This window comes from Poecilia formosa, unplaced genomic scaffold (assembly GCF_000485575.1).
Source record: "Poecilia formosa unplaced genomic scaffold, Poecilia_formosa-5.1.2 Scaffold128, whole genome shotgun sequence".
NCBI classification, from domain to species: domain Eukaryota; kingdom Metazoa; phylum Chordata; class Actinopteri; order Cyprinodontiformes; family Poeciliidae; genus Poecilia; species Poecilia formosa.
The window spans coordinates 44,496-70,556 of record NW_006800067.1 but is presented as its reverse complement, the minus strand read 5'-3'; the positions used below and the strand labels follow the sequence as shown (position 1 = coordinate 70,556).

At 41.7% G+C, this 26,061-nt stretch overlaps 1 protein-coding gene across 2 annotated transcripts in view; it reads left to right on the top strand.

The window, feature by feature from the left end:
• The window catches only part of LOC103144499 (serine/threonine-protein phosphatase 2A 55 kDa regulatory subunit B beta isoform), a 49,966-nt gene that overhangs the window by 7,412 nt on the left and 16,493 nt on the right, over positions 1–26,061 (top strand). Inside the window, exon 1 of one of the 2 annotated variants that reach the window (XM_007561516.2) lies at positions 18,976–19,820. The exons of the other annotated variant lie outside the window; for it this stretch is intronic. Coding sequence (XP_007561578.1) covers positions 19,751–19,820 — 70 coding nt within the window. The 5' untranslated portion in view covers positions 18,976–19,750. Of the gene's footprint in view, positions 1–18,975; positions 19,821–26,061 lie in introns of those variants that run through there. 2 annotated transcript variants of the gene reach the window in all.

Here is a 26,061-nt window from a genome sequence, read left to right as displayed (position 1 = left end):
CTTTCTCATTTTTCCCTTTTTTTTTTTTTTTTTTTTTTTTTTTTACCTTTATTGTTGTTTCACAACGTGTCGGACCTGAACTTATCTCTTAAAATCCTGGCCCGTAAAGTTCAACATCAAACTGCGGTTTTAAACCTGGTCTGTTAAGTAACGTCGACTTTGTCTCTGCTGGGAGCAGCAAAGCCAGACACAGAGACTCCTTATCGGGCAGAACCGCCTGGGCCTTTGCTCTGGCTGACAAGGCTGCACAGAGACGCGGATACTACTGGGATCGGAGTAAATATAGAACAACAGGATGGGCTTCCTCTTTTTCTCAGTCCTCCCTCTCCACCCATCTGTTTCTGCTGTTTCAGAAGAGGTCTCGGTCGCATGACCTTTTGTTTAAAAAACGACTTTACGAATCATTATTTTGCGGGAGAATGTCAACATTTTTCTTCCTTTTTTAATTTTTTTTTTTTAAGTAAGCAAATAAATAATAAATCATCGATATACCCTCAGGATCTGTAAGGTTGTTTGCTTTAATGAAGACATGCAGACAAAATTATTCAAGCTACCCAGGCTGTGTTTGGAAGCGTTGAGAACATGGGCAGGTGCCACTCAACAGTAGCGGGGCCCGCTTGTATGCATTGCAGCGTTTTAAACTTGTGAAGATGGATACAAACAGTGCAGCTGAGATGAAACATTAATGAGACTGTGCAAGAAGCTGGGGAGAGGATATTCAGCTGGTTAGAAGGACAAATCATACAGCCGACGATAATAAAACACGGCGTCATGCGTACTTTAAACAGTGAGAGAAAAAAACACAACAATTCACATTTGGGAACACTTAGTTCCCAAGTGACACCACAACCAGAGATCTGGACCTCTTCTCTTTTTTTTTTCTTCTAATTTCTTCAGTTTCTCTTGCCAAGGCTTTGTGCACACCAAATGATAATTTATCCATTTAAATTCAGGATCTTTCCCATCCAGGACAAGGTTATTAACTGCTAGCTAAAACAGTGAGAAAACGGAGAAAACGCTTTTGTTAACTGGAATAAAGAGAAATGTCGATTAATGGGGAAAAAAACTGTAGCTAACTGGAATTATGTTGCGTGTTTGAAAAACTAACTGAGGTATACCGAAATTGTGCATATAAAGTCTTAAGTTTTCATGTTCACGGATCTACGTTAGTGTTTCAAACTCATGTGAAACTGAATATAGTTTTTTGAAAATTGCATCTTCCGTTGAGTATTCATTATGCAATCGCAGTAAAAATACTTTGACCTTTTTGGAATTCTGCACCTAAAAATGAACAAACTATGAAGAAGCTAAAATGACTGAAACTACACCAAAACTAAACAATATTTAACTAACAATAACCAATAAAAACAGGGCAAACCCACTCTAAAAACAAATTAAAACTAACTGAATTAGACAAACAAAAAGTCACAACAAAATGCCACTAAATTATGATGAAAAATCCTAAACTATTTTAACCATAATTCAGGGTCATGAAGGCTCCCTGACCAATCCTACAACGTGTACAGAACCATATTAATCTGATTTATAATTAGCAACTTATCTGACTGGGATGAAGCTGAGAAAACTCAGATTTACGCCAGAGGCCGTCAGGTTCAGAGGTGACAGTCCTCACTACGGCGTGTCGCTTCCAGAATAACAATGAAAACCGAACAAGATACTCCAGGAAAACAAGGCAGGAGATGAATCAGCTGTCATTTCCTCTCTGGACAGAAAACAAACAGTTTTACAGACTGAAATGCAGCTGAACAGGGTGTTTATCTTTAAACTGGAACAATGGCCGAGATCCTATTAGATCTCACATTAGGTGCTCCTTTTTATGGTTTCCCAGCATAGTTTTTAATACAGCCCTAAAAATAGTCGTTCCTTACTGTTGAGATGTCAAGGTATCGCCTGTGTAAAATAACCCGTGCGATAACATTTGATGTGAAGCAGGGATCGCAACCGAAACACAGTTTAGAGAAGCTGTGGCTGTTGACAGCAGCCTTTGTTGTTTTCACGATGTGATGTCGTGTGTCTGTCTGTGAGAAACAGAGAGAACGAGAGAGGGAAGGAGCTTCTCTTCTTCTTACACCACACCGTGCTGAAAGCTTTTACTGTTATGTCTGAATACTGTTCTACACAGGAGACATGGCATTGGATTAATAATGTAGCCTAATACAGTCTGAGGCCGCAAACTGCACCAGTACCAGTCTGCTCCTAATGTCTAACGCTGCTTTACATGATATAAAACACTGAATCACATGATATTACAAACTAAAGCTACGACTATTAAAGTTTGTTTTTTTTTTTAAATTAAGGTAACTATATTAACCACTACTTTTTTTGGTTTGTTCCATAATTTGTAGAAATTATGGAACCTATCCAAAATGTCTCCCTTTGTGTCGGCCATGATGGTGAGCCCCCGTTTTGACTTGATTATTATTATTATTTTTGTATTTTTTTTACACGTTTCTGATGGTATGAAACAAAAATGACAAACTTGATCTTAGTCTGACCTCTACGTTAGGAAAATGCCTAATAAAAGTCAAACAGAAATGCATTAGAACAAATGTGCTGCGGAGAAAACGGCAGACAAAAAAATGTTTGAATGCATTCCCCAGTAAACACTCACTGACTGGCATTTTTCTTTTTTGTGAAAATGGCTGACTTTTTATTTGTTTGTTTTGTCAATTAACTGTGGGGATCCTATGCTCTTCCATCTGTCCATATGTCTAGCTTTGCTGAAACTGATATGCTGCTGTATTACAGTGCTACTGAAAGGCCCAAAGTATAGGGTTGCTAAGCAATAGATTATTTTCTAGGCTATGCCTCCTATTATATTTCATGTCTGATCAAGAACTTTGTTTTCTCTGCATCTTAGAATCTGTCACCTTTCCAATAAATTGCTCTGACTGAGATTTTTTTTTCTAGTTAAAGCATTGAATTAAGTAATCAAGTTTAAAAAAAAAATCCCTTTATAAACATGAATTGTTTTTATAAAGCATTAAATATGACTCAAACACACCAACATCGTCTGTAATTTGCCTAAATATATGAATCCAAAGGTCCAAGCCAGAGAGACCAAGTCTGATTTAATGTGTGAATATTACAAAGTACGACAGTGAATAACATAGATCACCAAAATGTGGCTCATATTGATTATGGGTGATTATTAACAAACGAGTCTCAGCCTCCATTTAATATCTCGGAGCAGCAGATGGATTCCTAAAAAGACTTTAAACAAGCTGGTTTACAGCTGAACAGAATTTGATATTTGCTTTCATGTTGACCTTCTTTCAACCATCCATTTCTGCTGTTTGTTTTGCCCAACTGCAGCTTTTTTTTTTCAAAGCTTTTTTCTCATTGGACTTTCATAAGATTATAAAAATATGCCCATGACATCGACACCACACTGTGGGATTATGCAAACGTGATTGACAGTCTGGCAGATCAAAAGTTATAACAGCAGCATTGAATGACAGCAACAGTCGAGATGATTTAATTCAGTGGACACAATCTCCATTGTGGAGAGATGAGCTGAAACCTAAGAAAATGAGTCCATTCTACACTTTCCTATCAAATACAACTTCAGATCGCAACCCCTGTCGAAACAAATAGAATCGCTGCATTGGAGGGCTGTCCAATCAAACAAAATCTGTAAAATTGTTGACATTTTATTTCCAGATCAAAAGGCAGATAATCTTTTTCTTATATTTGGAAATATTTCATGCCATGAAGAAGAAATAATAATAATAATAAAAATTAAAAAAAAATCAGAACTACTACAGGACGTCCTCTGGTTTTAGGTGATCTTGGATTCTTTGAAGCCTGGACTTGAAAAATAAAACTGAGAAGAAATAAAAATATTTTGTTAAAAAAACCCTAAAACATTCATACATCAGCTGTGTAAGATAGATTCTACAAATTTCTTCTTAATTTTTGCTATTAAGATAGAGATTATAATCTAATTTAATTGTACATTTCCTTTTATTTGTTTTTTTTATTCACTTTGGTCAAGTTGACTTTTATGACGTGGTTAAATTATGATCCCTGATCAAATCAAAATATAACTTCCTGCTATTAAACATTATATAGTGGAGTCCCGTTGCCACATTTCTCCATAATATATTGTGAAATGATTTTTACCAAAAATGCTTTAAAATGTCAATGGTTGATGCAGGAAACTGTGCAGTCAAAGACTGTTTACCTCTAAAATCAGCAAAAGTATTCACACTCTGCAACCTCTTCAATTTTGCTGTTTTTTTTGGGGGGGGGGGTTTCAACTTTTACAACATATTTTATTGGGATTTTATGTGACGTACCAAAAGCGGCTCGTATTTCATTTTGAAGTAGATAAGAAATGGTTTCTGAGCGCTTTTACACACAAAAACTCAAATGTATTTCTGGTACAACAAATGACTGAACATCTACCAAAAGGTGACACCCATATTTTCTGACAGGGCTTTTTGATACACAGATCCTTCCTGGCATTTTAAAGAGGACAAGAAACATGGATGACGTGTTGCTTGACTGGAACCTGGAACTGTAAACCTTTAATAAATTGCACTACTGTCTGACACAGCAGCTACCTGTGAAGGTTCGCACTCATTCAGTTAATCTCAGTTTTGTTCACTCTCCGTAACACCGACTCTCTGATTTGCTCACATTGATTTGCTCAAATGGCTCTGTGACCCACCTAGCATAAAGTGTGTTGGTAGGCCTGCTGTGAGACAAAGTGGGGTACTGAGCTCAAATTAGGTTTCCCACCAGCAGCCAATTTTACGCTTGGAAATAGCTTACAGTAAATATTTTTAGGGGCCGAAACCCAACATGCTCCAATCAACGGGTCCTTTGAAGGAGAGTTTTTTTTTTTTTTTTTTTTTTTTCCTTCCTCGTTCAGGCTGAAGTGACCCACGTTCTGCCTTGCCTCTCGACTTCCACTAGCCGGAGATAAAACTATGATGTGGCTGATACATACGGCGAGGGGGCCATCTTTTAACGGAGCCCATCTGGGGCGTTTGAAAGAAAGTGCTGCTCGTTGTAGGAACAAAGTGGAGCCGAGCGTGTGATGGATGGGGTGGCGGTGCTTACGAGGGGAGCAGGAAAGATGAGAGTGCAGATTTTTGTTTGGAGGAAGGAGCTCTTTTCCGGCGGTCTCAGGCTTTGGCTCTGACACACTGCTCTGCCTGTTTTGTTTTTTTTACACCGCACTGGCAATTAACCAACCTCTACTTACCAACCCACCACCCCAACACGTTTTTCTTTTCCTCTCTGTCTAACGTTTTGGCTCATTCTTCCCCTTCTTCGTCCTCATCTTGACTCTCATTCATCGCCTCTTTCCTTTAGATCTGTTTCAAATCCCCTCACCTTCGCCCCCTTTTGTTTTTTGTTGTTTTTCATACATCCCCAGTAAAGCATTTTCTTCTGTCTGCCGGTAGTACAGACGGGTGTGGGGTAGGCCTCCAGGTTTCCATAGTGATACTTTGTGTGCTGATGTCATTAGTATTGACGGTGTGTAACTAGGCCAAGCTGTCCGTGCACAGGGACTGATTTTGTTTACCTCAAACTTAAGCAAGTCACTTTCTGATTAGTGCGATGCTGCATACAGCGGCTCTCGACGCTTCTTCTTTTACATAACTTCCTTTGTCTTCTGCTAGCTCACCGAGTTTAATGATTACAACACTGTCGTGTATATTTAAAGAAAAGTATTCCTACCGCTTGAAACTTTTCACATTTTGTTCTACTGCCACCACAGAATTCACTGTGATTTACTGGGATTTTATGTGAACGGTCAAAGTACTACAACATTATGAAAAGCATCATTTTCTTTTTGGGCAATAAACTGTGAAACGCTGTGTGGTGGGAAACCAACAACACATGCACACTGTGAAACGTGGTGGCGGCAGCATCGTGGCTTTCTTCAGTTCAGGAAGAAAACCAGTCAGAAGCTGCAAAAGTCTTGAAAATTGGACAAAAATTCACTTTCCAGCAAAACAGAGACATTCAGCTGGAGCTGCATGGTATGATTTACAACAAATCCAATGGTAGTCAATGTCCAGGCTTTTTGAAAATTCATGGCACGACTTAAAAATTGCTGTTTGTATCCAAATTGACTGCGCTTGACCTGTATCCTAAATAATAATTGATTAAAAAAAATAATAAATCCACTCTCTAGCTGTGCAAAGCTCAGAAAAAAGAAGTTACAGCTTAAATGGACAAAAAAAAGTGGCTCAACACTCTCGTTTTAGACATCAAAGTTTTATTTGCTAAAGCATACATTTTAAACCCATCTATCTCTTTCATTTTACTTCATAAGTACTCCCTACTCTGTGCTGATCTGGTCTATAATAAGAAATCTCCATTAATCACATTGAAGTTTGTGGTTGCATTGTGACATGTGTGGCTCCTTTTGTAAGGCGCTGTATGTAAATGACTTTAATCAATTCTCCCACTGATGCTCTTTTGACTCATGCTTGACCTTAGTGCTGAGTGATTTGGTTACATGACTTTTTGTTTGCACCAGGAAAAGATGTGACCGTAGAGCTCCTTTCCCGGCCTGACTGTCACTTCCTGTCCTCCTGGCTTTTTCAGCAGCTTTCCTGCCTGAAAGAAAAGGATGTTCCTCCCTCTGCCCCCCTTTGCTCAACTCGCCTCGGAAATGCATGATTGTAATACAAGATTGCAGATTGCCTCATGTACTGTAAACTTAGACGCTTGGTTGAAATGTAACCTGATGCCACTGTAGATAAACATGGTCAGGTAACTTATATCACGAATAAAAAGGCTTCACACAAGAAATCGGAAAGTCTGGAAAGATCTGGAGTTAGATTTGTTTCATTTTTAATGTCTACATAGACAAAGAGTATGATTTTTTCTTTAAATCCCGTTATCCAAAATCCTAATCCTTAAATCTACATTGCCTTAGGTAAGTAATACTGTAGCATCATGTTTCTATGTATCTGGCACTGTGCCATAAGTGATTTGATCCCCAACCGAGCAAACCCGCTATAACGCAGGATTGAAACATTCAGGGTTACAACTTAGAGACACTGTGGTTAACACACTTATGCATCAATGCAAAAAAAATAAAAAATAGTCTGACCCAGGTCCTGTTTGCTGCTAAAACCTGATAATAATATAATTTCTTGTCCAGAGGTGCAGATGTTTATGTCTGCTGACAAATAATCACTCGTCTCATCATGATGAACGCTCCGAGCGGCTCTGCTGGACGGTAGCCTGACCTAGTTTGTGATTAATTCATCTAATATTTAACTATATTTTGCAGTCATAGGCCAAAAGAGTCAAATATGGACCTTTTTGAATGTTTTACTTCTGAAATAAAACATTACATTTTCTTAGGTATCGTATCAGTACCAATCACTGGAAGTTTTGTGCCTCTGTTACTTTCTTTGTATGGATTACAACAAATACTATTTTTTTGCCATGTTGTTAAAGTTTGAGGCCTGTTCAAGCCCTTTCAGCATGTTGAAAAAGTCAGGATTTTAATAACTGTAGGTCTCTTGTGCCTTATGAGCTGATTCACCATCGATCAAAACCAAGGAGGAGTTTGAGTAAATGAGGAGGCTGGAAACGATCAAAACGGGGTCAAAATCATTCAATTCAACATGGCCGACTTCCTGTTTGTTGTAGAACGTAGGGAAGTTTTCTGTAAGTTTTAGGAAGTTTTACCAGTGTACCAAGTCTCATACCACTACGAGAAAGTAAGCTAAATGATAAATTATGAAATTTACACAACTGATTTGTGTGAAATTTAATTTAAAACCAAACGAATATCTAGAATATAATTAGACGTGTTTGAAAAGTTTAGTAAGAGCCTCAAAGCACTCAGAATTTGAAAGGTGATGCTTTCTGTAATTTTTAAAGGCTTACATTTTTCTTCACCTTCAGATATTTAACAGATTTTTTTTACAGAGTCTGTGAAGAAAAAGTGACAGAAAACAGAATAGTTCCCAGCCTGGAGAAGAAGAAACAGTCACAGCTTTCTGCACATATGGACACATTTGAATACTTATTGGATTAACCCTTAGCGATGTGAGCACTCTCCTTTATACAAGAACAGATGCTCCATGTAAGTGGATTACCTGATGGACCTGGTGATCTTAATTGGATCAAATATTGCAGAATTTTGCTTTAATTTATGCATTAATATCATATAATTCCCATCAGACTCCCACTCATCACTTGAATTTTTGTCTTTTAATTTCGCATTTAAACCAGTCTTTCACCAACACAGAATAAAGAAGCAGCATGACATCTGTGATTATGAAACCAAAAATGTATTGTGAAATTTGTCAGGATAAATATATATAAATATATTTGATCACCGTCTTTTCAGAATTTTTAGAATTTATTAAAACCAGATCATTTTAGCCATTTTCCACATCAGACATCAGATTGATTTATGCACTATTTGACTACCATGAATGAGTTTGGCAATAAAAACAAGAAATGAGGCATTTGAGGGAGTCTTTGTTCCAGAGCAGCAGAAGTATCTAAATATGCTGTTGGAATCGAGATGATCAGATTTCTTTCCTAACTGGCTAATGGCAGAGGCTCCACATTAATTCAGACTCTTTTCAGATTGTCCTCTTTCATGCAGCAATACGGTTTTTAAAAGAGCACATCAAACTTTGTTGTAGTCTTTCAATGAATAAAATGATGTAATTGGTACATTGTGTTTTTCATTCACCGTTCTGATCGTTCCTACTGACACTTAGACAAACACATCTAGTTGTTGACTAGAAAAATACGCAGTACACTGAAGCTTTTAGGAGGAAATTCTGTATTTTTTTTTATTAGATTATTTTATTCACCATCAAAGCTTAACAGTGTAATGTTTCTTTCTAGCCAGCTGGTGGTGCTCTAACATTGCCTCCTCACTGCTAAAGCTTTTTGCTTATTAACTTTTTGTAGGACTGTCTGATCTCTGTGTAGAGAAGGAAAGAAAGAAAGGAGAGAAAGAAATAGAAAGAAAGAAGGCAACGAATATAAAAAAATGCGAGAAAGAAAAAGAAAGAGTGAAAGAAACAATTAGAAATGGGAGAAAAATTAGCATATACCTAATTCTCAGGTTTGGTGATACAGAACCTGTTTTTGACAGAAAGCCAGAATGATAAACACACAGATGGACACACCGGTTGGCCTTTTGCGAGAAAATCTCCCCTCTTACTGCACCGCAAATGTCCCGATCCCCGAGGCTGCTGCACTGCCCGGGCCTCCTCCTCCTACCAGATCAATATATTGGAGCAATAAAAATTAAGCCCTTTCTAAATGAGAAACCGGCCCGTGGCGATTATCGACATGCTTCTATTAAAGTGGCAAGAATTTATCATCTCTGTTGGAGGGACCGTTCCTCTTCATGCATGTGTTTGTTTGCCTTTAGTTGCTAGAAGAGTGTGGACGGACAGCTTGCCACCCCATGGGCACCACAACTACAGCCTATCTGTGATCCACGCTGGCAGCTGCTCTGCCAAATGGGATTTTCCTGGAGATTACAGCCTATGTGTGACACTGGTGCATGTGTTTGGTTTTTTTTCTCTTTGTTGTTGATAGACTGCACTATTGGAACAATTCTGTGCTCTATGTGTGTCTGCTGGGTGTGTGTGCGTGTGTGTGTGTGTGTGTATGCTTGTGTGTTTTTGGGGAGGAGGGGGTAGCTCCTGAGCCGAGGTGCACTGAGAACATGCTCCTTTGTCACATGGGGCTGGTTGGAACATGACTCAATGGCTGCAGGGAAACCTTCCTGGCAAGCCATAGTGAACAGAAAAAAGGGGGAGGGAGTGCGATCGGATGACGGGTCAGGGCGTTTCTACACTGCTGCTGTTCTGATCGGTGATGTTAGCTCTTGTTGATTAGACGCTGTCGATTTTAAATGGCGCTGCCCACATTTGCCTGGTGTAACGTCTTTAGTTTGTGGTGAGAAAGACATGCAGTGTGGTGGAGAATGTTGCTGCTTTTTGGATGAAATTATCTGAGGTAAAAAATAAAAAAAGTCCATGAAAAAGTCCATAGTATCAGATTCTTTTTTTTTTTGTCCCTGAATTTGAATTGCAACCACATATTGAAGTTTATTGGGAATTTTATGTGATTTCCTGCGACTATTGAGGAAAACACGGCGCTCCGTCTTTTAAAACAGGGACGGTGTGTTCAGGGCGATGATGTAAAAGTCGGTTTTCTTTCCACACATTGTCATATTGCTCGTGGGCCAAAAGATTTTGTTTTGTTCTCGTCTGGTCAGGACACCTGCGTTCAGAAAAGTCCATATTTGTGGGGTGGATCTCTAATAGTGTCGACAAATGATCCCCCTCACATGTGGATCTCGTGACGCCGTTTGTTCACTGATGTTTGTAGTTGTGGCATTTTCTCCCTATTTTCAGAAGTTAAATTTGAACACTGCTTTATGATGTCATTGTTTGGAGTATAGTTTCATATTCTTAACCTTGCTATAAACTTCTCTACCAGTTTATCTGTCTGAAGCATTCCTTGCTTTTGAATGATGTTTCTTTTTCGTTTTCTTTTTTTTCACCAGACTGTTTATTGTAAATCTCAAAAAGACTGACTCTATTTACTAATCATTTGACTCCATAAAGTTTTTGTATTTAGCTATGTTGGCGTAAATGTGTTTCTTTGTGTCCTTTCACTTCACAATTATGAGCCGCTTCTTGTTGGTCTTTTCCATAAAAACCAGGAAGTACAATGTGGAAAAGTTCACAGGGTGGGAATACTTTTCTATTGCGTGGATATGTTTTTTTTTCTTTCTTTTCTTATGCCTTGTTCTCATCGTGTACGTCTATTTCACAGAGCCTGTGCTTTGTGGAGAGCTGTCCGCGGTGCTGAACATAAGCTGTGCACAGATTCCTGGTTATGCGTAGGGAGGGCGGCGTTGCAGTCACTCACTAACCTGCTTAACCTACTTTCGACGGGCCGGTCTTTCATCTGGCCACATAGAGGAAAGTGCTGGAGGATAAATATAGCATACTTAACACCATAAACAGCGTCAGTGCGAGCCTTCTAGGCAGCGCGAAGGGTCTTTTCCTGCTTCTGCTGCCTCGCCTTCCTCGTCGCTTCCTTTAACGTGCCACTAATCATGTCCTTAATGAAATCCAGCTTTCCTCCGAACATGTTTGTCCCATTAACCCAACTGGTAGAAAATGTGTCGGGATGTGCTTGAACCTCTTTTCTTTTTTTTCTTTTCTTTTTTTATTGAGATGAATATGAGCAAAAATAATGGCATTGTAAGATCTTAATTGTCCAATTACGTGGGCAGCTGTTTGTGCTGTGTTGCAATGGCAGTTCAATTGCTGTTTCCTAGCAACCAGGGCAGGCACAATGCAACGATTTTCTGTTAAGTGGCATCGTTTCCTCTCAGCAAGAGTACACTGTGTGTTCACTAAACAAATCGTAGCCGGCACTGTGTATGTGCGTGTGTGTGTGTGTGTGTGTGTGTGTGTGTGTCTGCATGCTTCTTCACCTCTCAGGTAGCTCTGCTTTGTTGCTTGCATCATTGTGGTGCAACATGCATGTTTCCTGATTGGCTTCCCATATGTTTAACACGTGCATTTGTTCATCCTGCAGCAGGACAAATGAAAGAGACAAGCCGCCGCAAATGAAATTGCTACAGTTGATTAATTTTCATCCAAAAAGCTCTGTCCTGTGCTAATCATTGTACACAAATTCTTTTCAATTAATCTATTATCAAGGGAAGCAGGGAGAGTTGGGGTAGGGTGGGGGCGGGGGCTGGAGGAGAATCCAATCCTACTGGTCCGAAGTCTCAGAGCAGTGGAGCATTAGTCTCATCCTGATGTAATTGGAATGACACCAAGAGTAAAGCCTGCTGATTTAAAGACAGCCTCCAGGCTTGATTTAATACCCTTTACCAAAACTATGAATCCATCCTTTTTATCTTTCTCATCCCGGGCTCGCCGCTCTCTCTCTCTCAGAATCCCCCCGCCCCCACAAACCATCTCTCGCTCTCCATTCACACACCTACTGCCATGCATCTCCATCTGTACTCCGTTAATGGAACAGAAGCGGCGTTTTATGGTATTAAAGAGCCAGAAGGTTATAAAGTTTAAGTGAGATGTTCTATTCCTTTCTGCTCAGTCCTGGTGGCATTTACACACTCGAGCTGCTGCGTGTTTTACTTCAGCAGAGGTTATGATTTAAGAATGAATAAATATCTCCAGGAGGGGGTGAGGGGGGAGCGTAAAGAAAAGGGCAGGATTTAGAAGGTGCACGCAGGGAATGGGCGATGCTTCTTGGAGGTTCGCAGCCCCCTTTAGTCCCGTGACAGATGGACTGCTGGGGCAATCCTATTACCCCCATGTGTTTAGCTGCTCCTAATGCCAGGGTGGGATCCCTGGCTAATGAAAGGCATTGAAGGTTTTGGAGGGAGTATCTTAAGCTACTTAGTTATTATCATTGTGATTTGTTTGAAAACATAGAGACACCCTGAAACTAGTGACGAGGAGGAAAACATAGCACCCGCAACGTCAGCCGGTGCCCTGCGATGCAGGTCGTCTGTGTCAGACTGACTCAGAACCTAAATAGGCTTTACAGTAGAGATTCCTAACAGCAGATTTACCTTTCTTTTAGCAGGGAGTTTTAAATGTGTATTTCCTTTCCTCACAATTTTAAAACATTACAGTTTTATCGCTTTTTACTTCAAATTGTTCAAAATACAAAATGTTACCTTTATATTTCTTTGTCTGCAACTTATATGGAATCTGTTTGACTGTAGATGTTCCCAGAACAGATTTCACAATCATTGTGAGTGTGCTTATTATTGCTGCATCAGGATATGTATGTAGGCTTGTGCCCCATTGACTGTTCTTTGAGGTCATTGCTAAAATCTTGAAAAGGAAAATTGCATTGGTTGGTAAATAGCCTGGTGAAAACCAGCCTCTTGTTCTACCATATTTTCTTCGTACAGAGGGTCTAGACTCTAGACTCCAGACCTGTGTCTCTTGACTCCAGGAAACGATTGCTTCCTGGAGCCTCTGTAGTCTGCTCTGTAGTCTGCCTGCAGTTTGGCAATGCCAGACTACAATTCTAAAACAATGCAGAAAATCAACATCATTGTTCAAACCTCCTCCTTCTGTTCGCTGATTGGTGCGGTAGAAATTCTAGTGGAGAAATCCCGCTCAATGGGATGAGAATCGAGCAAAATTGCGCATAAAGACGACGGGCCGGCTAGTTGGTAATGGTTAGTACGGGACATTGGGACAGGAAGTGGCGAGGTTTAACCTCATAACTTGTATATTGGTACGTAGTTTGCGAGCTTTCCAAACATCCGAGTCTCATGCATTTGTCCTGCTAACAAGACAGACTGGAACAAATGATTACATTTACCTCCCACAGGCTTCGTGGTTGAACGGTTGGTCAAGCTTATTGAGAAACATGCACTGGGCACAACAGCACAATTGCTCAAGATTAAAAGTACTCAAATTAAACACAAGCTTTATAATTAAACCTCTCCAAATGATCAAGTTAAGTGTGTCTTTGCAACTGGAAACAAGGCTGCTGCTGCAGAGATTTGTGATGAATCTTGAGGAATCCTCTCCAGTGTTGTTCCAAATAGTACATGTTGGCTTGGACGATAGAAAGATTTCTGCTAATCACACTTTGCAGAACGTTTTCCTCTTGGAGGACATTCATGTGGTGCAGAAGAGGTGTCTGCTATGGTAAGTTTTGTTTCCAGGAGCAGTGCATGCACAGTTCCACTGGGCATTGCAGGGCGGACATGTAGGTGGAGTTTTTTGAGCTTGAAGGAGGAAGGAGCTGCCAGTTGACTGTTGCAGGGAAAGATAAAATATCCATGTAAGTATTGTGCGGCAGGTGTTCTTGTTTGTCTCAGTGAGCTTTCTCAGGGCAGATCGCAAAGAGTCTCTCGCAGGCTGACCTGGGAGGCAAGTACAGAGACAGAGAACAAGGTGAAGTATGGAAGACAAACACCAGAGAATTTCTCCGAGCCACAAGATCAACACCGAGGTGCTGAAAGGCAGCTCCTTACATACACTTCCTATGACCCTGACGGGGAAATAAATGTACGAGATGCAGTCTGCGCCGCATCACACAAATTCCTCAGAATCATGATACACCTCATAACAATTTCACACTACAATAAATAATATATTGTTTTCTTATCCCTTTACACTATGCCCAGCTTCCATTTATTTTGGCTCGTAATCCAGTTGTGGTTGAAGGGCCAGTTGATTTATGAAATATAAGAGATCATAACCAAATTCATCAAACCAAAACAGCTCTAAGCAATTCCCTGTCTGCAAATGTTATTTATTGGAGTCATAAAAATGCATTTCCTTACAGCGTGGGTCTGTAAGGAAATGCAACTAATCACGAATGTGATTAGTTGTAGAAGATTACTTTAAATTGTTGGTTGTCAACATGGCTAAAACAACATTTGTTCTCAAGGGTAGACGTTGACGTATAGCTGCTAAGAAATGCCCCATGGCAGACAGGTCCAAACACGCAAAACAGGCCACACCAATCTCACTTTGTGTTTTAAATAATCGTTGTGTAGAATTATTCAGCTCTGGTTTGTTCCGGCTAAAGATTTGATTACTAGAGGTAATCAAGTAAAGGCTAGACTCAACAAACAAACAAAAAAATTACAATAGCCCTTTTGTCTAGTTCCTTGTTTAGGAAGTCACAACACAGATCAGACCAAGGTGTTGTTAGCGGGTAGCTAGCTAGTTAGTTGAATTCTTTTAACGCAGTGCTTAAAAACCATTTATAGATTGTCTATAACTTTATCGCTGTTGTCTTTTTCTACTGAGCACCAAAAATGCTTTGGTTAAACGTGTGCTAGCTAGCTTCACTAGCAGTACTTTTTTTAGTTAATTTGGTCACAATAGTACAGAGCAACTCGTGTACTTCCTCCTTTCTTATCGGCACTTCAAAATAAAAGTCTGAAAAAGACCGATGCTGGTTGTTTTTCTGGACTTCACAGCTGATGAATACTTTAGAAAGACTTTGTCAAGATATGTTTTGGTGAGTTAATATCTCCTTGTACCTCTAAATAATTATCAAGTCTAAAAGACAAATGTACATGATGTTTTTGGGGGTTTTTTTGTTTTCATTGGTAGTTTCATTATTTACACTTATCGAATTTAAACCACCGCTGATGTAACGTTAAATAGATTTTAGATGATTTACCATACTGTCATATTCGTTGGACTTAAAGGATAAAAAAGTCAATATTTTTACCTATTTAAGCCTGAACATCATTATCCGGTCAATACATTATTGACTGCAGCCATGAGATATGAGGTAATTGCAGCGGATGTATTTTGTTGCACAGCTGCTGGAATATGCAGACTCCATATGAACGTACACGCGTCGCTTGGTATGCAGGCAGCGTCTTTACCGCTTGTACACACCACCCTCCTGACTCACACCTGCATCCCCCCACAGGTCAAACAATTACCACACATCAGAGAAACCAATTGGGCATGACTAAAATATCATTGCCGTGCGACTTTGTCCTTATGTTTGGTGTCACTCGAGCCTAATTTAACCCACTTTGTCCAAACGGTCGAGTAGAATCGAGGACACGCTCTCCAATTCTGGTGGCCCCCCGAGCATTTCCTGCAAAGTCTGATGCACAGCAAGAGCAGCCGCAAATGTGCCGGCGCTGGTTTAGTAGCCAGCAGAGTGGCTGATGGGGTGTAATGAGCGAGAAAAGTGGGGTAACAAAGTAGAACGGCTTGCTGGAGGTTCTGAGGTGATGGGTTTTAAAAAAAAATGAATCTGAAAATAAGACCTTGTGATTGAACCATTTGCAGAGTAAATACAGTGCTCAGAAGGTTTTTTACATACCACTTGAACTCTTTAATATTTTGTCACATCCTCCGTAGTGATTTTTTCAAAATATTTGACTGCAAGCAAACAAATCAGTGATGCAAAATTGAGTAAATTCAAATCAGACAAGTGTGGCATGCATTTGTTCAGTCTCTAAAAAGCACATTGGGAAGTTTAACTTCCCTGCGATTCGACATATTAAATTGACTATTCGTGACCATGCCTTGATATTAAACCATTGAATTGTGACTGAATCTGTATATTTAGAAGTGTTATCTTCTGTGGGGATGATGTGTTTGAAGTAGAGGTGGGCGGATCGATCCAAAATACCAAATCGGTATCAATATCGGATCAATACTGTCATGGTAAGATCAATACTTCAGTTTCAGACTTTCTTTGGAAATCTTTAGTTCAGTTTTGTATTGCAGGTTCTCAAATCTACCTCTAAAATAATTTCTCTTTTGATTTGCTTTCAACTGCTAGTGTTTCTCACTTTTATTTAAATCCTGTTAATATGTTTTTAAAGTATTCTTTTAGATAAACATAAACTTTGTCTGGATGCTATCCAACATTTGAACAAAATAACACAAAGAAAAAACCACAAACACAACTGAAGGCCTGAAGTTTGATAATATATCAAACTTAAAGAAAATGTATCGGTATCAGTATTGGCATCTGTGATACGTTCCTGTATCTTATTGGTATCGGATCGATACCAAAATACGCACATGTTTAGTTTGAAGTGATGTGCAAAGTTGATTTTCTGACACGTACAATGTTTTGCCAACTGCAAAGGAAGACTTCTTGAAGTTTGAAACAGAATAGTAGTAGTTTTGTCTGCAGATTCTCCAAGTTTTGCTGTAATTCTCTCTGTAAACGGTTGGGAACTCATGCAATCTGGTATTTCGAACATTTGGGTGTGTACAAAGAAATACACGGGTAAAATGATGATAGTGATGAAGTAGTAGTGCTCCTAGCAGCGCTTTTTTTTTTTCTCCACTTACTCCTTTATAATTCATGCAGCGCGCTCTGCTCCCTCTTGCTGCTCCTCCAGTCGTGCATCCCTCCTTTGTCACCTCCTCCCCCCTCCACTCCACCAAATCTTACAAAAAAACTGAAACCTCTCATCCGTGTGGCTTCATTCTGACGAGCGCATTGTTTCACTTTCAATTTCCATTCGCTCTGCTCGGCCGTAACTTAGTCTTCATGTATTTCTTTTGTCCTCGTAAATCCTGTTTAAATATTGATAGAGATGGGGAGTCGGAGCCGGCCACTCGGTTAGAGCTAAGAGGGTCAAGGATGGCAGCATTTCTCCGCAGATTTCATTAGAGAAGCACAGGAGTGTAAATACGGAAACACGGGAATCGGAGGCCTCCCACCCTCTTTGCTCCCCTCACCCCCATGGATAATGCTCCATAATGTATTCAGAGATGGAGATGGAGGTTGGAGGGTGATGGGGTGTAAAATAGCACATGTAGGAAAGTCCCCCTTTTCTTTTTTTTCACCTATGAACAGCCCACCACCTTCACAGCCAGATTCCCATTAGTGGAGGAACTGAGGACCGCATGTGCAAATGGTTCCTGCGGATTAGACAGTTAATGCATTTAGGAGAGAGGACTCCGCAATCTCTTGATTGCTGCTGCTGCTGCACCATGCAGGGAAGATATCCAGTCCCTTTGTGGCAACAGAGATTTAGAGTAAAGCGAGTAGATAAGGGCGAGGATGCGCGACACACTGATGATATACACACACACGCACAAACACGCATGCGCGCTCATCAGAAGATTAAGGGTTGACCAAGGAGGCTCGATGTGTGCCCCGTTATTAAAGTCAGCATGGAAATGAGATCTTTTCGAAGAAAGAGGAGCAGACGGTCGACCTCGCTAATCTTATTAATAAGCGTCTGGCTTGTTTTCAGATTCTTACTTTTGGTTCTTTTCCTTCACGTCCTAAGAGCACAAAATGAAAATTGCTGTGTGTTGTGGAAAGCTAAACCTGGGCGCTTTCCTTCAGCGGGGGCAGGAATGTCGGTCGATAATTGTTTACAGGGCCACACTGAAAGAAAACGGTTTAGAGGCTTCAAAAGAGATTTAGGCATAAGTTTATTATCCAGCAGGACCTCAAACATATCCTAAAGTATTATGTAAAATCAACCTTTTGAGTTCTTTTATCATGTTTGAATGTTATTCCTTCATCGAAAACATTCCCCGAGTGTTGTTTTGACTCATTCATGCATGATTGAGAAATCCTTAAATCTCCCATGGCAACCATCCTGGTTGCCTGAACGCTTGGTCTCACTGAGTGCCGCCTGTATTTCCACAGAGCTCCTCCTCTGAACTTCCACCTCACAGAGCTTCTCTCCCCTGACACTCGCCCCCCACTCAGCTCCTTCAGACTAGCGGCAGCAGCAGTAAGCAAACACTTGGTGAAACTGCGACTGCCCCTTTAAAAATGCTATAAATTCTAACATTCAGAATGACCTAATCAAAGTCCAGACCTAAATTCAATAGAGAAAGCTGCAGTGCTCTAAACTGATGTCAACAGATGTTTTCTATCCAACCTTGACCCAGGTTGAGTTGTGCAGAAGAGAAAAATCTGTTTTTATGTTTGCAAAACTTGTATCCCTCCTCCCAAATAAAAAATTAAATAAATATATAATAATAAAAATGTACAGATGTAACAGCAGTAAAAGGCGGATCTACAACGTTTTCCTTCCAGCTGGGAGGGCAGGCGGCACTATGCTGTGTGACCTGCTCTGCCCTGATTTCTCTGAATCTGAACTTCACGCCCTCTGGCTAAAATGTCATCAATCCCTTAAAGTTCTCAGCATGAATAGCTTGACTGTTAGAGTCGGCTCCAGATGCAAAGGAGGGTTCACTGCTCAATCAGGAACAGTGAAAGCATTCCTCTGCAGTAACAGCAGCAGCAGCGGGATGTGGGGGGCCAGGGAGATGCTGAATTTTTATTTTTATTTTTCCTCCATCAGTTCAGAACTGAGGCAGCAGCGTGAATGTCGGTTATCATCAGGCAGACAGTGGAAGAGTTTTTAAAGTCTTTCTCGGATGGTGGCGGCTGCTGGTGGGTTTTTATTTTATTTTATTTTATTTATTTAAAGAGCCAGACAGGCAGCAGGCAGCAGGGAGGGGCCCCTGCTCTGCTGAAGCGCAGCAGCAGCAGCTCCAGTCCATCTCTGCGCTAAAAGCCACAGTGAGTCAGCTGAGCTGCGCGCAGGTCCGCTCCGATGAATGAATGACAGCGAGAAGAAGGAGAGGCAGCCGGGAGGTGCGGAGAGGGAGGAAGAGGGTGTCTGTGGGTTGGTGGGGGTGGGAACCCTGCGTGATCTGGGATGCAACTCTGGAGAGTCTGGCATGGAAAAGCCGAGGTACCGGAGCGAGCTTGTTGACGCATAATCCCACCCGCCCCGCTGGCACAGGGAGGGGGGAAATCTAGCCTAAACTCAAATCCTTCAGAAGAGATTTACGGAGCTGTCGCTGCGGGTTCAACCTTTCAGAAGACGCAACATTTCTCTCATTTTTTCTTCTTTTTCTTCTCTCTCTACCACCTCCGCGTGTTATCTGGTGACTATCTATCTATTTTAGCATTTTTTTCTTTCTTTTTTGGATACTTGAACCAGAAGACCAAATACGCAGTAATAAGAATTAGGCTGTATTAAAAAAAAAAAAAAATCTTCAACTGGCACCTGCACGATCTCTCTTCTCTGGATTGATACGGCGACCAGCCTCACATATCCCAGGTAGTATTTGATCTCGATCCGCGTCGTTTGTACACCCGGGGATCCGGAGCCACGATGACAGGCCCCCCGCTGGTCCCTCGGCCCGCCTGCTGACGGTACCGGGCAGGATGGGAGCAGGTCTGCCGCTATTAGGATCTCGAACCAGCCGATTCATCAATGGAGGAGGAGAGTGACACCCGGAAAATCAACAACAGCTTCCTTCGCGACCACAACTATGCAACCGAAGGTATTTTATTTATTTATTTTTTTAATATAATAGACCGATTTCATGCTGGAGGGAGGGAAAAGTCTAAAAATAAAAAAATCCATTGTAGCGACATGAAAATCCGCGCATAAGGGCGTTATGGGGAACTTATTTAGACACTTCACTCCACCGCGGTTTAAACCTAGGTGGAGAAATTAATGTAAAAAAAAATTCTGGTTATATAAAGATCCATCTTGTCTGTGTTGCAAATGGACATGAAGAGGTGGCTTCCAGTCACACCTGCTATTTTAGAATGACCAGAGGAATTAGGACATCTTGGGCAACAGGGGATTAAATCATCCTGTGCTGCTGCTCCTCTAATCTGGATGCGATGCTGTTTAAATAATAGGAGGGGGGAAAAAAGTGGGCTTTCCTCATTCACTTGTTGAGAATGGTTACATGGAAAGAGTCCTAATTAGGGGAAGGTAACACAATGAAACATGGACCAGTGTTTTCTGTACATGGATTCGTGCTGCTTGATGTTTTCACAAATTCTTTCATTTTCAAAATAGCTATAAAACATGAGGATTGGGGGGTGGGAGGGGTGTGACATGATCTTAGCTGGCAATTTGCCATCATACCATCTTTAAGTGATCCTGAAATACCTCAAACATTAACATATCAGAACACATACTGTGAATATTATATGTGTGTGGTCTGTTTCGGATTATTATTATCTACCAGGCCTATTTTAAAGCCAATTTCCCACAAAGTCCAGAAACTGGACTGGAGACCTGTTTTGATGCAAAATGTTACCCAGCCCTAAAGAAGCCATGCATCATGATCTTTATGCAAATGACCTACAGACCTAAATCTTACAGGAAAGCTGAATTTCTAAGGATGTGCTTTGCTGCAGGGTGGGTCAGAGCCACCGCAGCTTCTTCTTCTTCTGCTTCTGCTTCTTCTTCTTCGCTTGCCTTGGCCTCTGAGCTCAGGTTACAGGTGCCACTGCAGGCCAGAAGGTGGACAAAGTCAGAGCATAAATAAAGGCAAAACATCTCCCATTCTCAGATGTTTTTTTTTTTTTTCCTCCCTCTGCTTCTTCCAAATGTATGGGGGGAGCCCCATCATTTGCTCAGATTTGGCACTTATTAGATGATTCCCTGTCACTGCTAAACACAGTCGCTGCTTCACAGCGAGAGAAGGCAAAGTGGGGGTGGGAGTGATGGATATCTTTGTTTGATGTCTGAGCTGGGATGAAAAACGGGAGGGGAATCTTCTTCGCTCTGTCTCGCTCCTTTTCAGCGTGTGTCATGCATGCGTTAGATAAAGGGAGCAGAGACGAGGGTTGCACAGATTGTAAAATGAGTCTCCTTGAAGAAAAGGTCTGCCTAGTCTGAGGCCCATCTGTGCCTTTCGCACATCTACTTTTGTCATTTTTTTTGTCTTTTACGGCTGCTGTTTACGATCGATTGTCAAACGTCATGTATCATGGGCAAGTGTGCGTGCGCCTGGGTCTGTGTGAGTGTGCGTCTTTTAAGTGCTATGAAGTCAGTCTCAGAGCCAAAGATCACCACACAGGCCAGTGTCGGGTCCACCGCCTGAGCTCGTAAATTCACCAAAGTGCACATGTTCCGATCAGGTCCGTTCTCTTCAGACCACACACACTCACACACACACACACACGCAGGGCGGTGAGAGCCAGTCGGGTTTACCCTCAGGCTATCTTAGTCCATGACAGCAGGACACTTTAATGATGTCACGTTTTAATGATGTCACCCATGCCGACCCTTGTCTAGCACCAATCCCACGCCTCAGCGGATCCATTGGTGGCTACTAATATGGGCCAGCCACCCTGAGCTGGGTACAGAATCAAGTCAAGGATGGCTAACGATTTTTTAGGAAGGGCTTCTGGTCAATACCTTGCTTCGCTCTCTGAATGTCTTCGGCTTGGATAAACAGAGTAACTTTTCTTGCAAGGTGAAGAACAAAACAGCTACCCAGGGCTTGAACGTGGCCTGGTAAAAATCAGCTCCTTGCTCTACGTTTTGCTTCATTCAAAGGGTCTGGACTCATGGTTATTGAGAAGTGATTGCTTGCTGGACGTGTGGCCTCAGTTGGAGTTTTAATTTTGACCCAATTCCTAATGTTTGTGACGTATAACGCCCGATTTGACGCTACGAAGCTTGCCGGAAGTCGCCTGTGGCATAAACAACCCCTCCCCCCCACTGTGAAGCAGAAAGAGATGCTTGTTAATGTTGATTCAATATTTCAACGTGGATTGAACGGCTTTTTTCACTTCCTCCACAGAGATCGCCAATCAACAGGCAGGTTACAACTCATTGTCCACAACTTCTCCTTCTGTTCATTCATTTTCTCTGGTTGAAACTCAACCAGAGAATTCAAACTCAGTGGGGGAAAGCCCAGACAGAGGAAGATGACGGCCAGGCTAGCTTGGATCTAGAGTTTTTGAATTGAATGACGCATCTGGAAATCAGCTGATGACCAGAATCAGATGGTCTTCAGCCTGTCCACCCCCTGCAAACAGAAAATCAATATCTCTCTTCCAGTCATTAGCCCCAGCATAGCGAAGTGCCTCCAGAACACGCCTCACTATGAAAGTTTTTAAGGAGGGAGAAGACTCAAAGGTAGCTACTTCCAGTATTGGTAAGGTGATTGATAAAAAATCAGAGGAAGTACAAAGGGTACAGAAAGTTATCTTTTTCTTAAGAGGTATGTTGGCTTTTTTAGCAGCTGCTGGTCAATTTGCTCCTTTGCCATTTGATGCTTTTGCAGATCTGGCCTCTTCTGGGGAAAATAGTGGAATTGGCAATAGACAGCTTGGACCTGATTTCAGGATTTTTTTTTTATCCTCTTGAGTTTTCAACCTCTGTTTGTCGTAGAATCAAAATCAACTTTATTTTGCCAAGATTATGTGCACGGACACAGACAGGAGACACTGAATTTGGAAATACTGGCAGCATTTTAGAGATCTGAAAGTTATGGCAGGGATCTGCATTGGAATTGAAAATGGTAGTTTAAAATATTTTTTTCATCGTTTTAAATTTGTGACGCCCTGTTTTACAGAAACCCTGTTCTCTGTCACACACTGTGTGACATCACCTCTGCTCCTGATATGATTTTGACGCTTTTATTACAGAGGCAACTTAGAAGTTGAATAAACTGAGAACCTCCAAGCTGGTAGAGCAGGTCAAAGCAGAACAAAAACCAGAAACTGGAAATTGGTCAACACAGCTCAGTATTTTCTAAATCCTTACACACTGATAGTTTAAAAAAATCTGCCTTAGTTTTGGAGCTGCTGTGGCTAGACATTAGCTTCAACCTTTATTGAAAACTAAACTGTTTATACAAACTGAAGACCTTCAGAGAGAGACTCACTCTAGCTAATATACTTACACTCTCTTCATATAATGGATGAAGTTGTCAAATAGCAACACGGTGTGTTCAAAAATGTAAATAGATACCCCTCTGTGAGGCAAGACCTAACGTAATGTCTGCTCTGATATTGATTTTTGATTCTTTACAATTTAGTCGCCGGAACACGATGACCTAAAGACCCATCGGTGGGGACACGTGATCCCTTCCCTTCCACCCCCTCGTTCCTCTACCTTCCATCATCTCCGTCTCTCAGATTTTTGCCGTTTCGCATCCCTTTGATGCGACGCTTGTACAAGCCCGCGCGTGACCTCTTCAGCCCCGAGAATACTGACGCTGTATTCTCACAACCTTTGCTGCCGCCTCCGATGAGAGCCGAGCGGGTCCCGGTTGCCCGTGCCAACGCAAACGGCCCGGGGCCACACTTTAGGACCGCGGCATGAAAAGACTTAGCTCACCATACCCTTAGGTCCCATCCATTATTCACTAAGAAACACTCAAACCGCAGAGCCCTGCCTTCTCAGCTTCGTGGTGTGAGGAAGACACCGCGCATACGTGTGTGTGTGTGGGTGTGTGTGGTGGGGGGGGGGGGGTTAACATTGCGAGGTGGCGGGGGCTTAATGGCAAGCTGTGAAGTTGGGGGGCAAAGGGGGGCAGTGAGTCGGACTCTTTCTTCAGCAGCTGCTTTCATCCCCTGATTAGCTTCTTATTAAGTCGGGGGCGCTATGAAATTTTAATGAGAATTTATTAAAGAGTACCCGTCGTGTTGCAACTGTAGCATGATAACAAAAAAAAAAAAAGCCCCATTTTCTCCACTGTGATACGGCTTCCTGCACAGCTAGCGGTTGATGCAGTGAGCTCGAGTCGTTTCCCCGCACAGTTGGCCCGGAGGCTCGGCGTTGTTTGACCTTTCAGGAGTTTGTGAGGGTGATGCATTTGTAAGTTTTGATAGCTAATTCCCGCCTCCTGCCGAGGAAGCGGCATCTCTCCCCCAATCCCTATTGTGTTTTGGTGAAAAGGTCACCAAGAAAAACAAAGAAAAAAAATAGTAATAATAATAAAAGGAATAATAAAAAAACAGTGTTTCAATCTGTGCTGTAGACGTCTGAATCATCGATTCACAACAGCAAGATGAAAGAGATTGCAACAAGGCAACCAGGCGGGGGAAAAGAGAGAGTAGCTGCTCTTGTTTTGGTGGTTGATCCCGATTCCACACACCCTCGGATCTCTACCATCCCCCCCTTCACTCTCAATCTCGTCTCTGTTTTCAATTTCTGACAGAATACCAAATAAAACAGCATTTCAAATGATGCCTCACGGTATTCAGCAGTCAAGCTGAACCGATTTCACTCTTGGCACCAGTTTCTCTGCTCAGTCTTGTCCGTTGTTTAGTCTGCCGTCAGATGTGTGCCACGGCGACGTGTTAATGAAGTGTGAGAAGAGGAGCTGAAACACGTCTTGGCCGTTTCGACTATTTTTTTATTTTTTTATTTTTTTCACTCCCTAAAGTGTTATGGGATTGGGAAAGAAACATAAAAATCACTTGGTTTTGCTCAAAGATACAACAAGCACAAAAGCTTCCTCGGAAGGGGGAAAAAAGGCACGGCGTTCACACACACCAAGCATCGGTCTCAAAGGGCTGATCCTGGAGAAACCAAGTTAATTAGCTTGTTCTCCCCAGATTTCTACAAAGAGAGTCATGCTCTTCAGATGAAGGGAGCTGCATTGTGCTCTGCCGCTTTGTGTGCGGCTAATAAAGCCCAATAAAGCCCTAATCATATGTCTGGGCACCAGGTCGGTAAGGCATCGGCTCTTTATTCAAAATTCTGATTGATCTCCATTGTCGCTGGTGTAAAAAAACGCAGCCATTATCAGCTGCTGTAGTCCTGCAGAAGGAAGGTCTTTATGTCCTGACATGAACAGAAATCACGAGGTTTTGCGTGTTCCTGGAAGAAAAGAGCGAGTGTGGTACATTTCATGGATGATCAGCGGCGGAACAATGCCGGCAGGTGGAAAGAGAGTGCGAGAACAGACCAGAATTATCCACCCGGTCTTATCCTTTGACGCAGGCAGCTCAGCACAAGTGATATAATCCTCTCTTCTCCATGTTTCCTAATGCTAACAAAGCTTTAGCACGCCACCACGTTGCTCACGTCCCTTCCCTTCTATCTTGAATTACAGCTCGCAGCTTACGCAACCAGATTTCCATGCAGTTGTGGGGGGTTTTTGAGCTTGTATGTCTTACACAACCTCCCAGTGTCGACGTATCGAACCTCTGTTTGCTTTCTTTTTTTTTTTTTTTGTATTTGCTTTTCCACCAGGTCAGGATTACGCCGTCTCGAGGTTAGCCGGGTCACTCCTCCAGTTTTAGTCCTCAGGGTTATCAAGGTATCTAAAGGGAACGGCTCTGTGGTTTATTTCGCCGGATCCTTCCTGTTACTCCTGATCCGCTGCGCCTGGGCGTCTATAAAATACATTCAATATGCTTCTGGTTCCTCCTGCATTGTTTTCATTCCAGAATCAATGCATATCTATGTTTCCACCCTACTGGTCGGATCGCCGACCATCAATATTACATGCTGAAGGGGGGAGTTGGATTGGATTGGATTGGCAAGCAGAAACTAAAAGAAATCTGCTCCATGGTGGAGTTTTTTCTTTCTTGTTTGTGTTTTTTAAATTCGGTTGTACGTACACGCATTACAGCAGAAGGCCGACAGCCTTGTCTGCATTATTACTGTTGATGGATGTGTGCTATCCCAAGCATCCCCTCTGCAACATCAAGAAGCGCTGACCTGTCTTTGTTAGACCTGGCTAGCCACAGGATTTATGGGCTTCATCTGGTTATGGTCTGCTGATATGGACGTGTGTGTGTGTGTGTGTGTGTGTG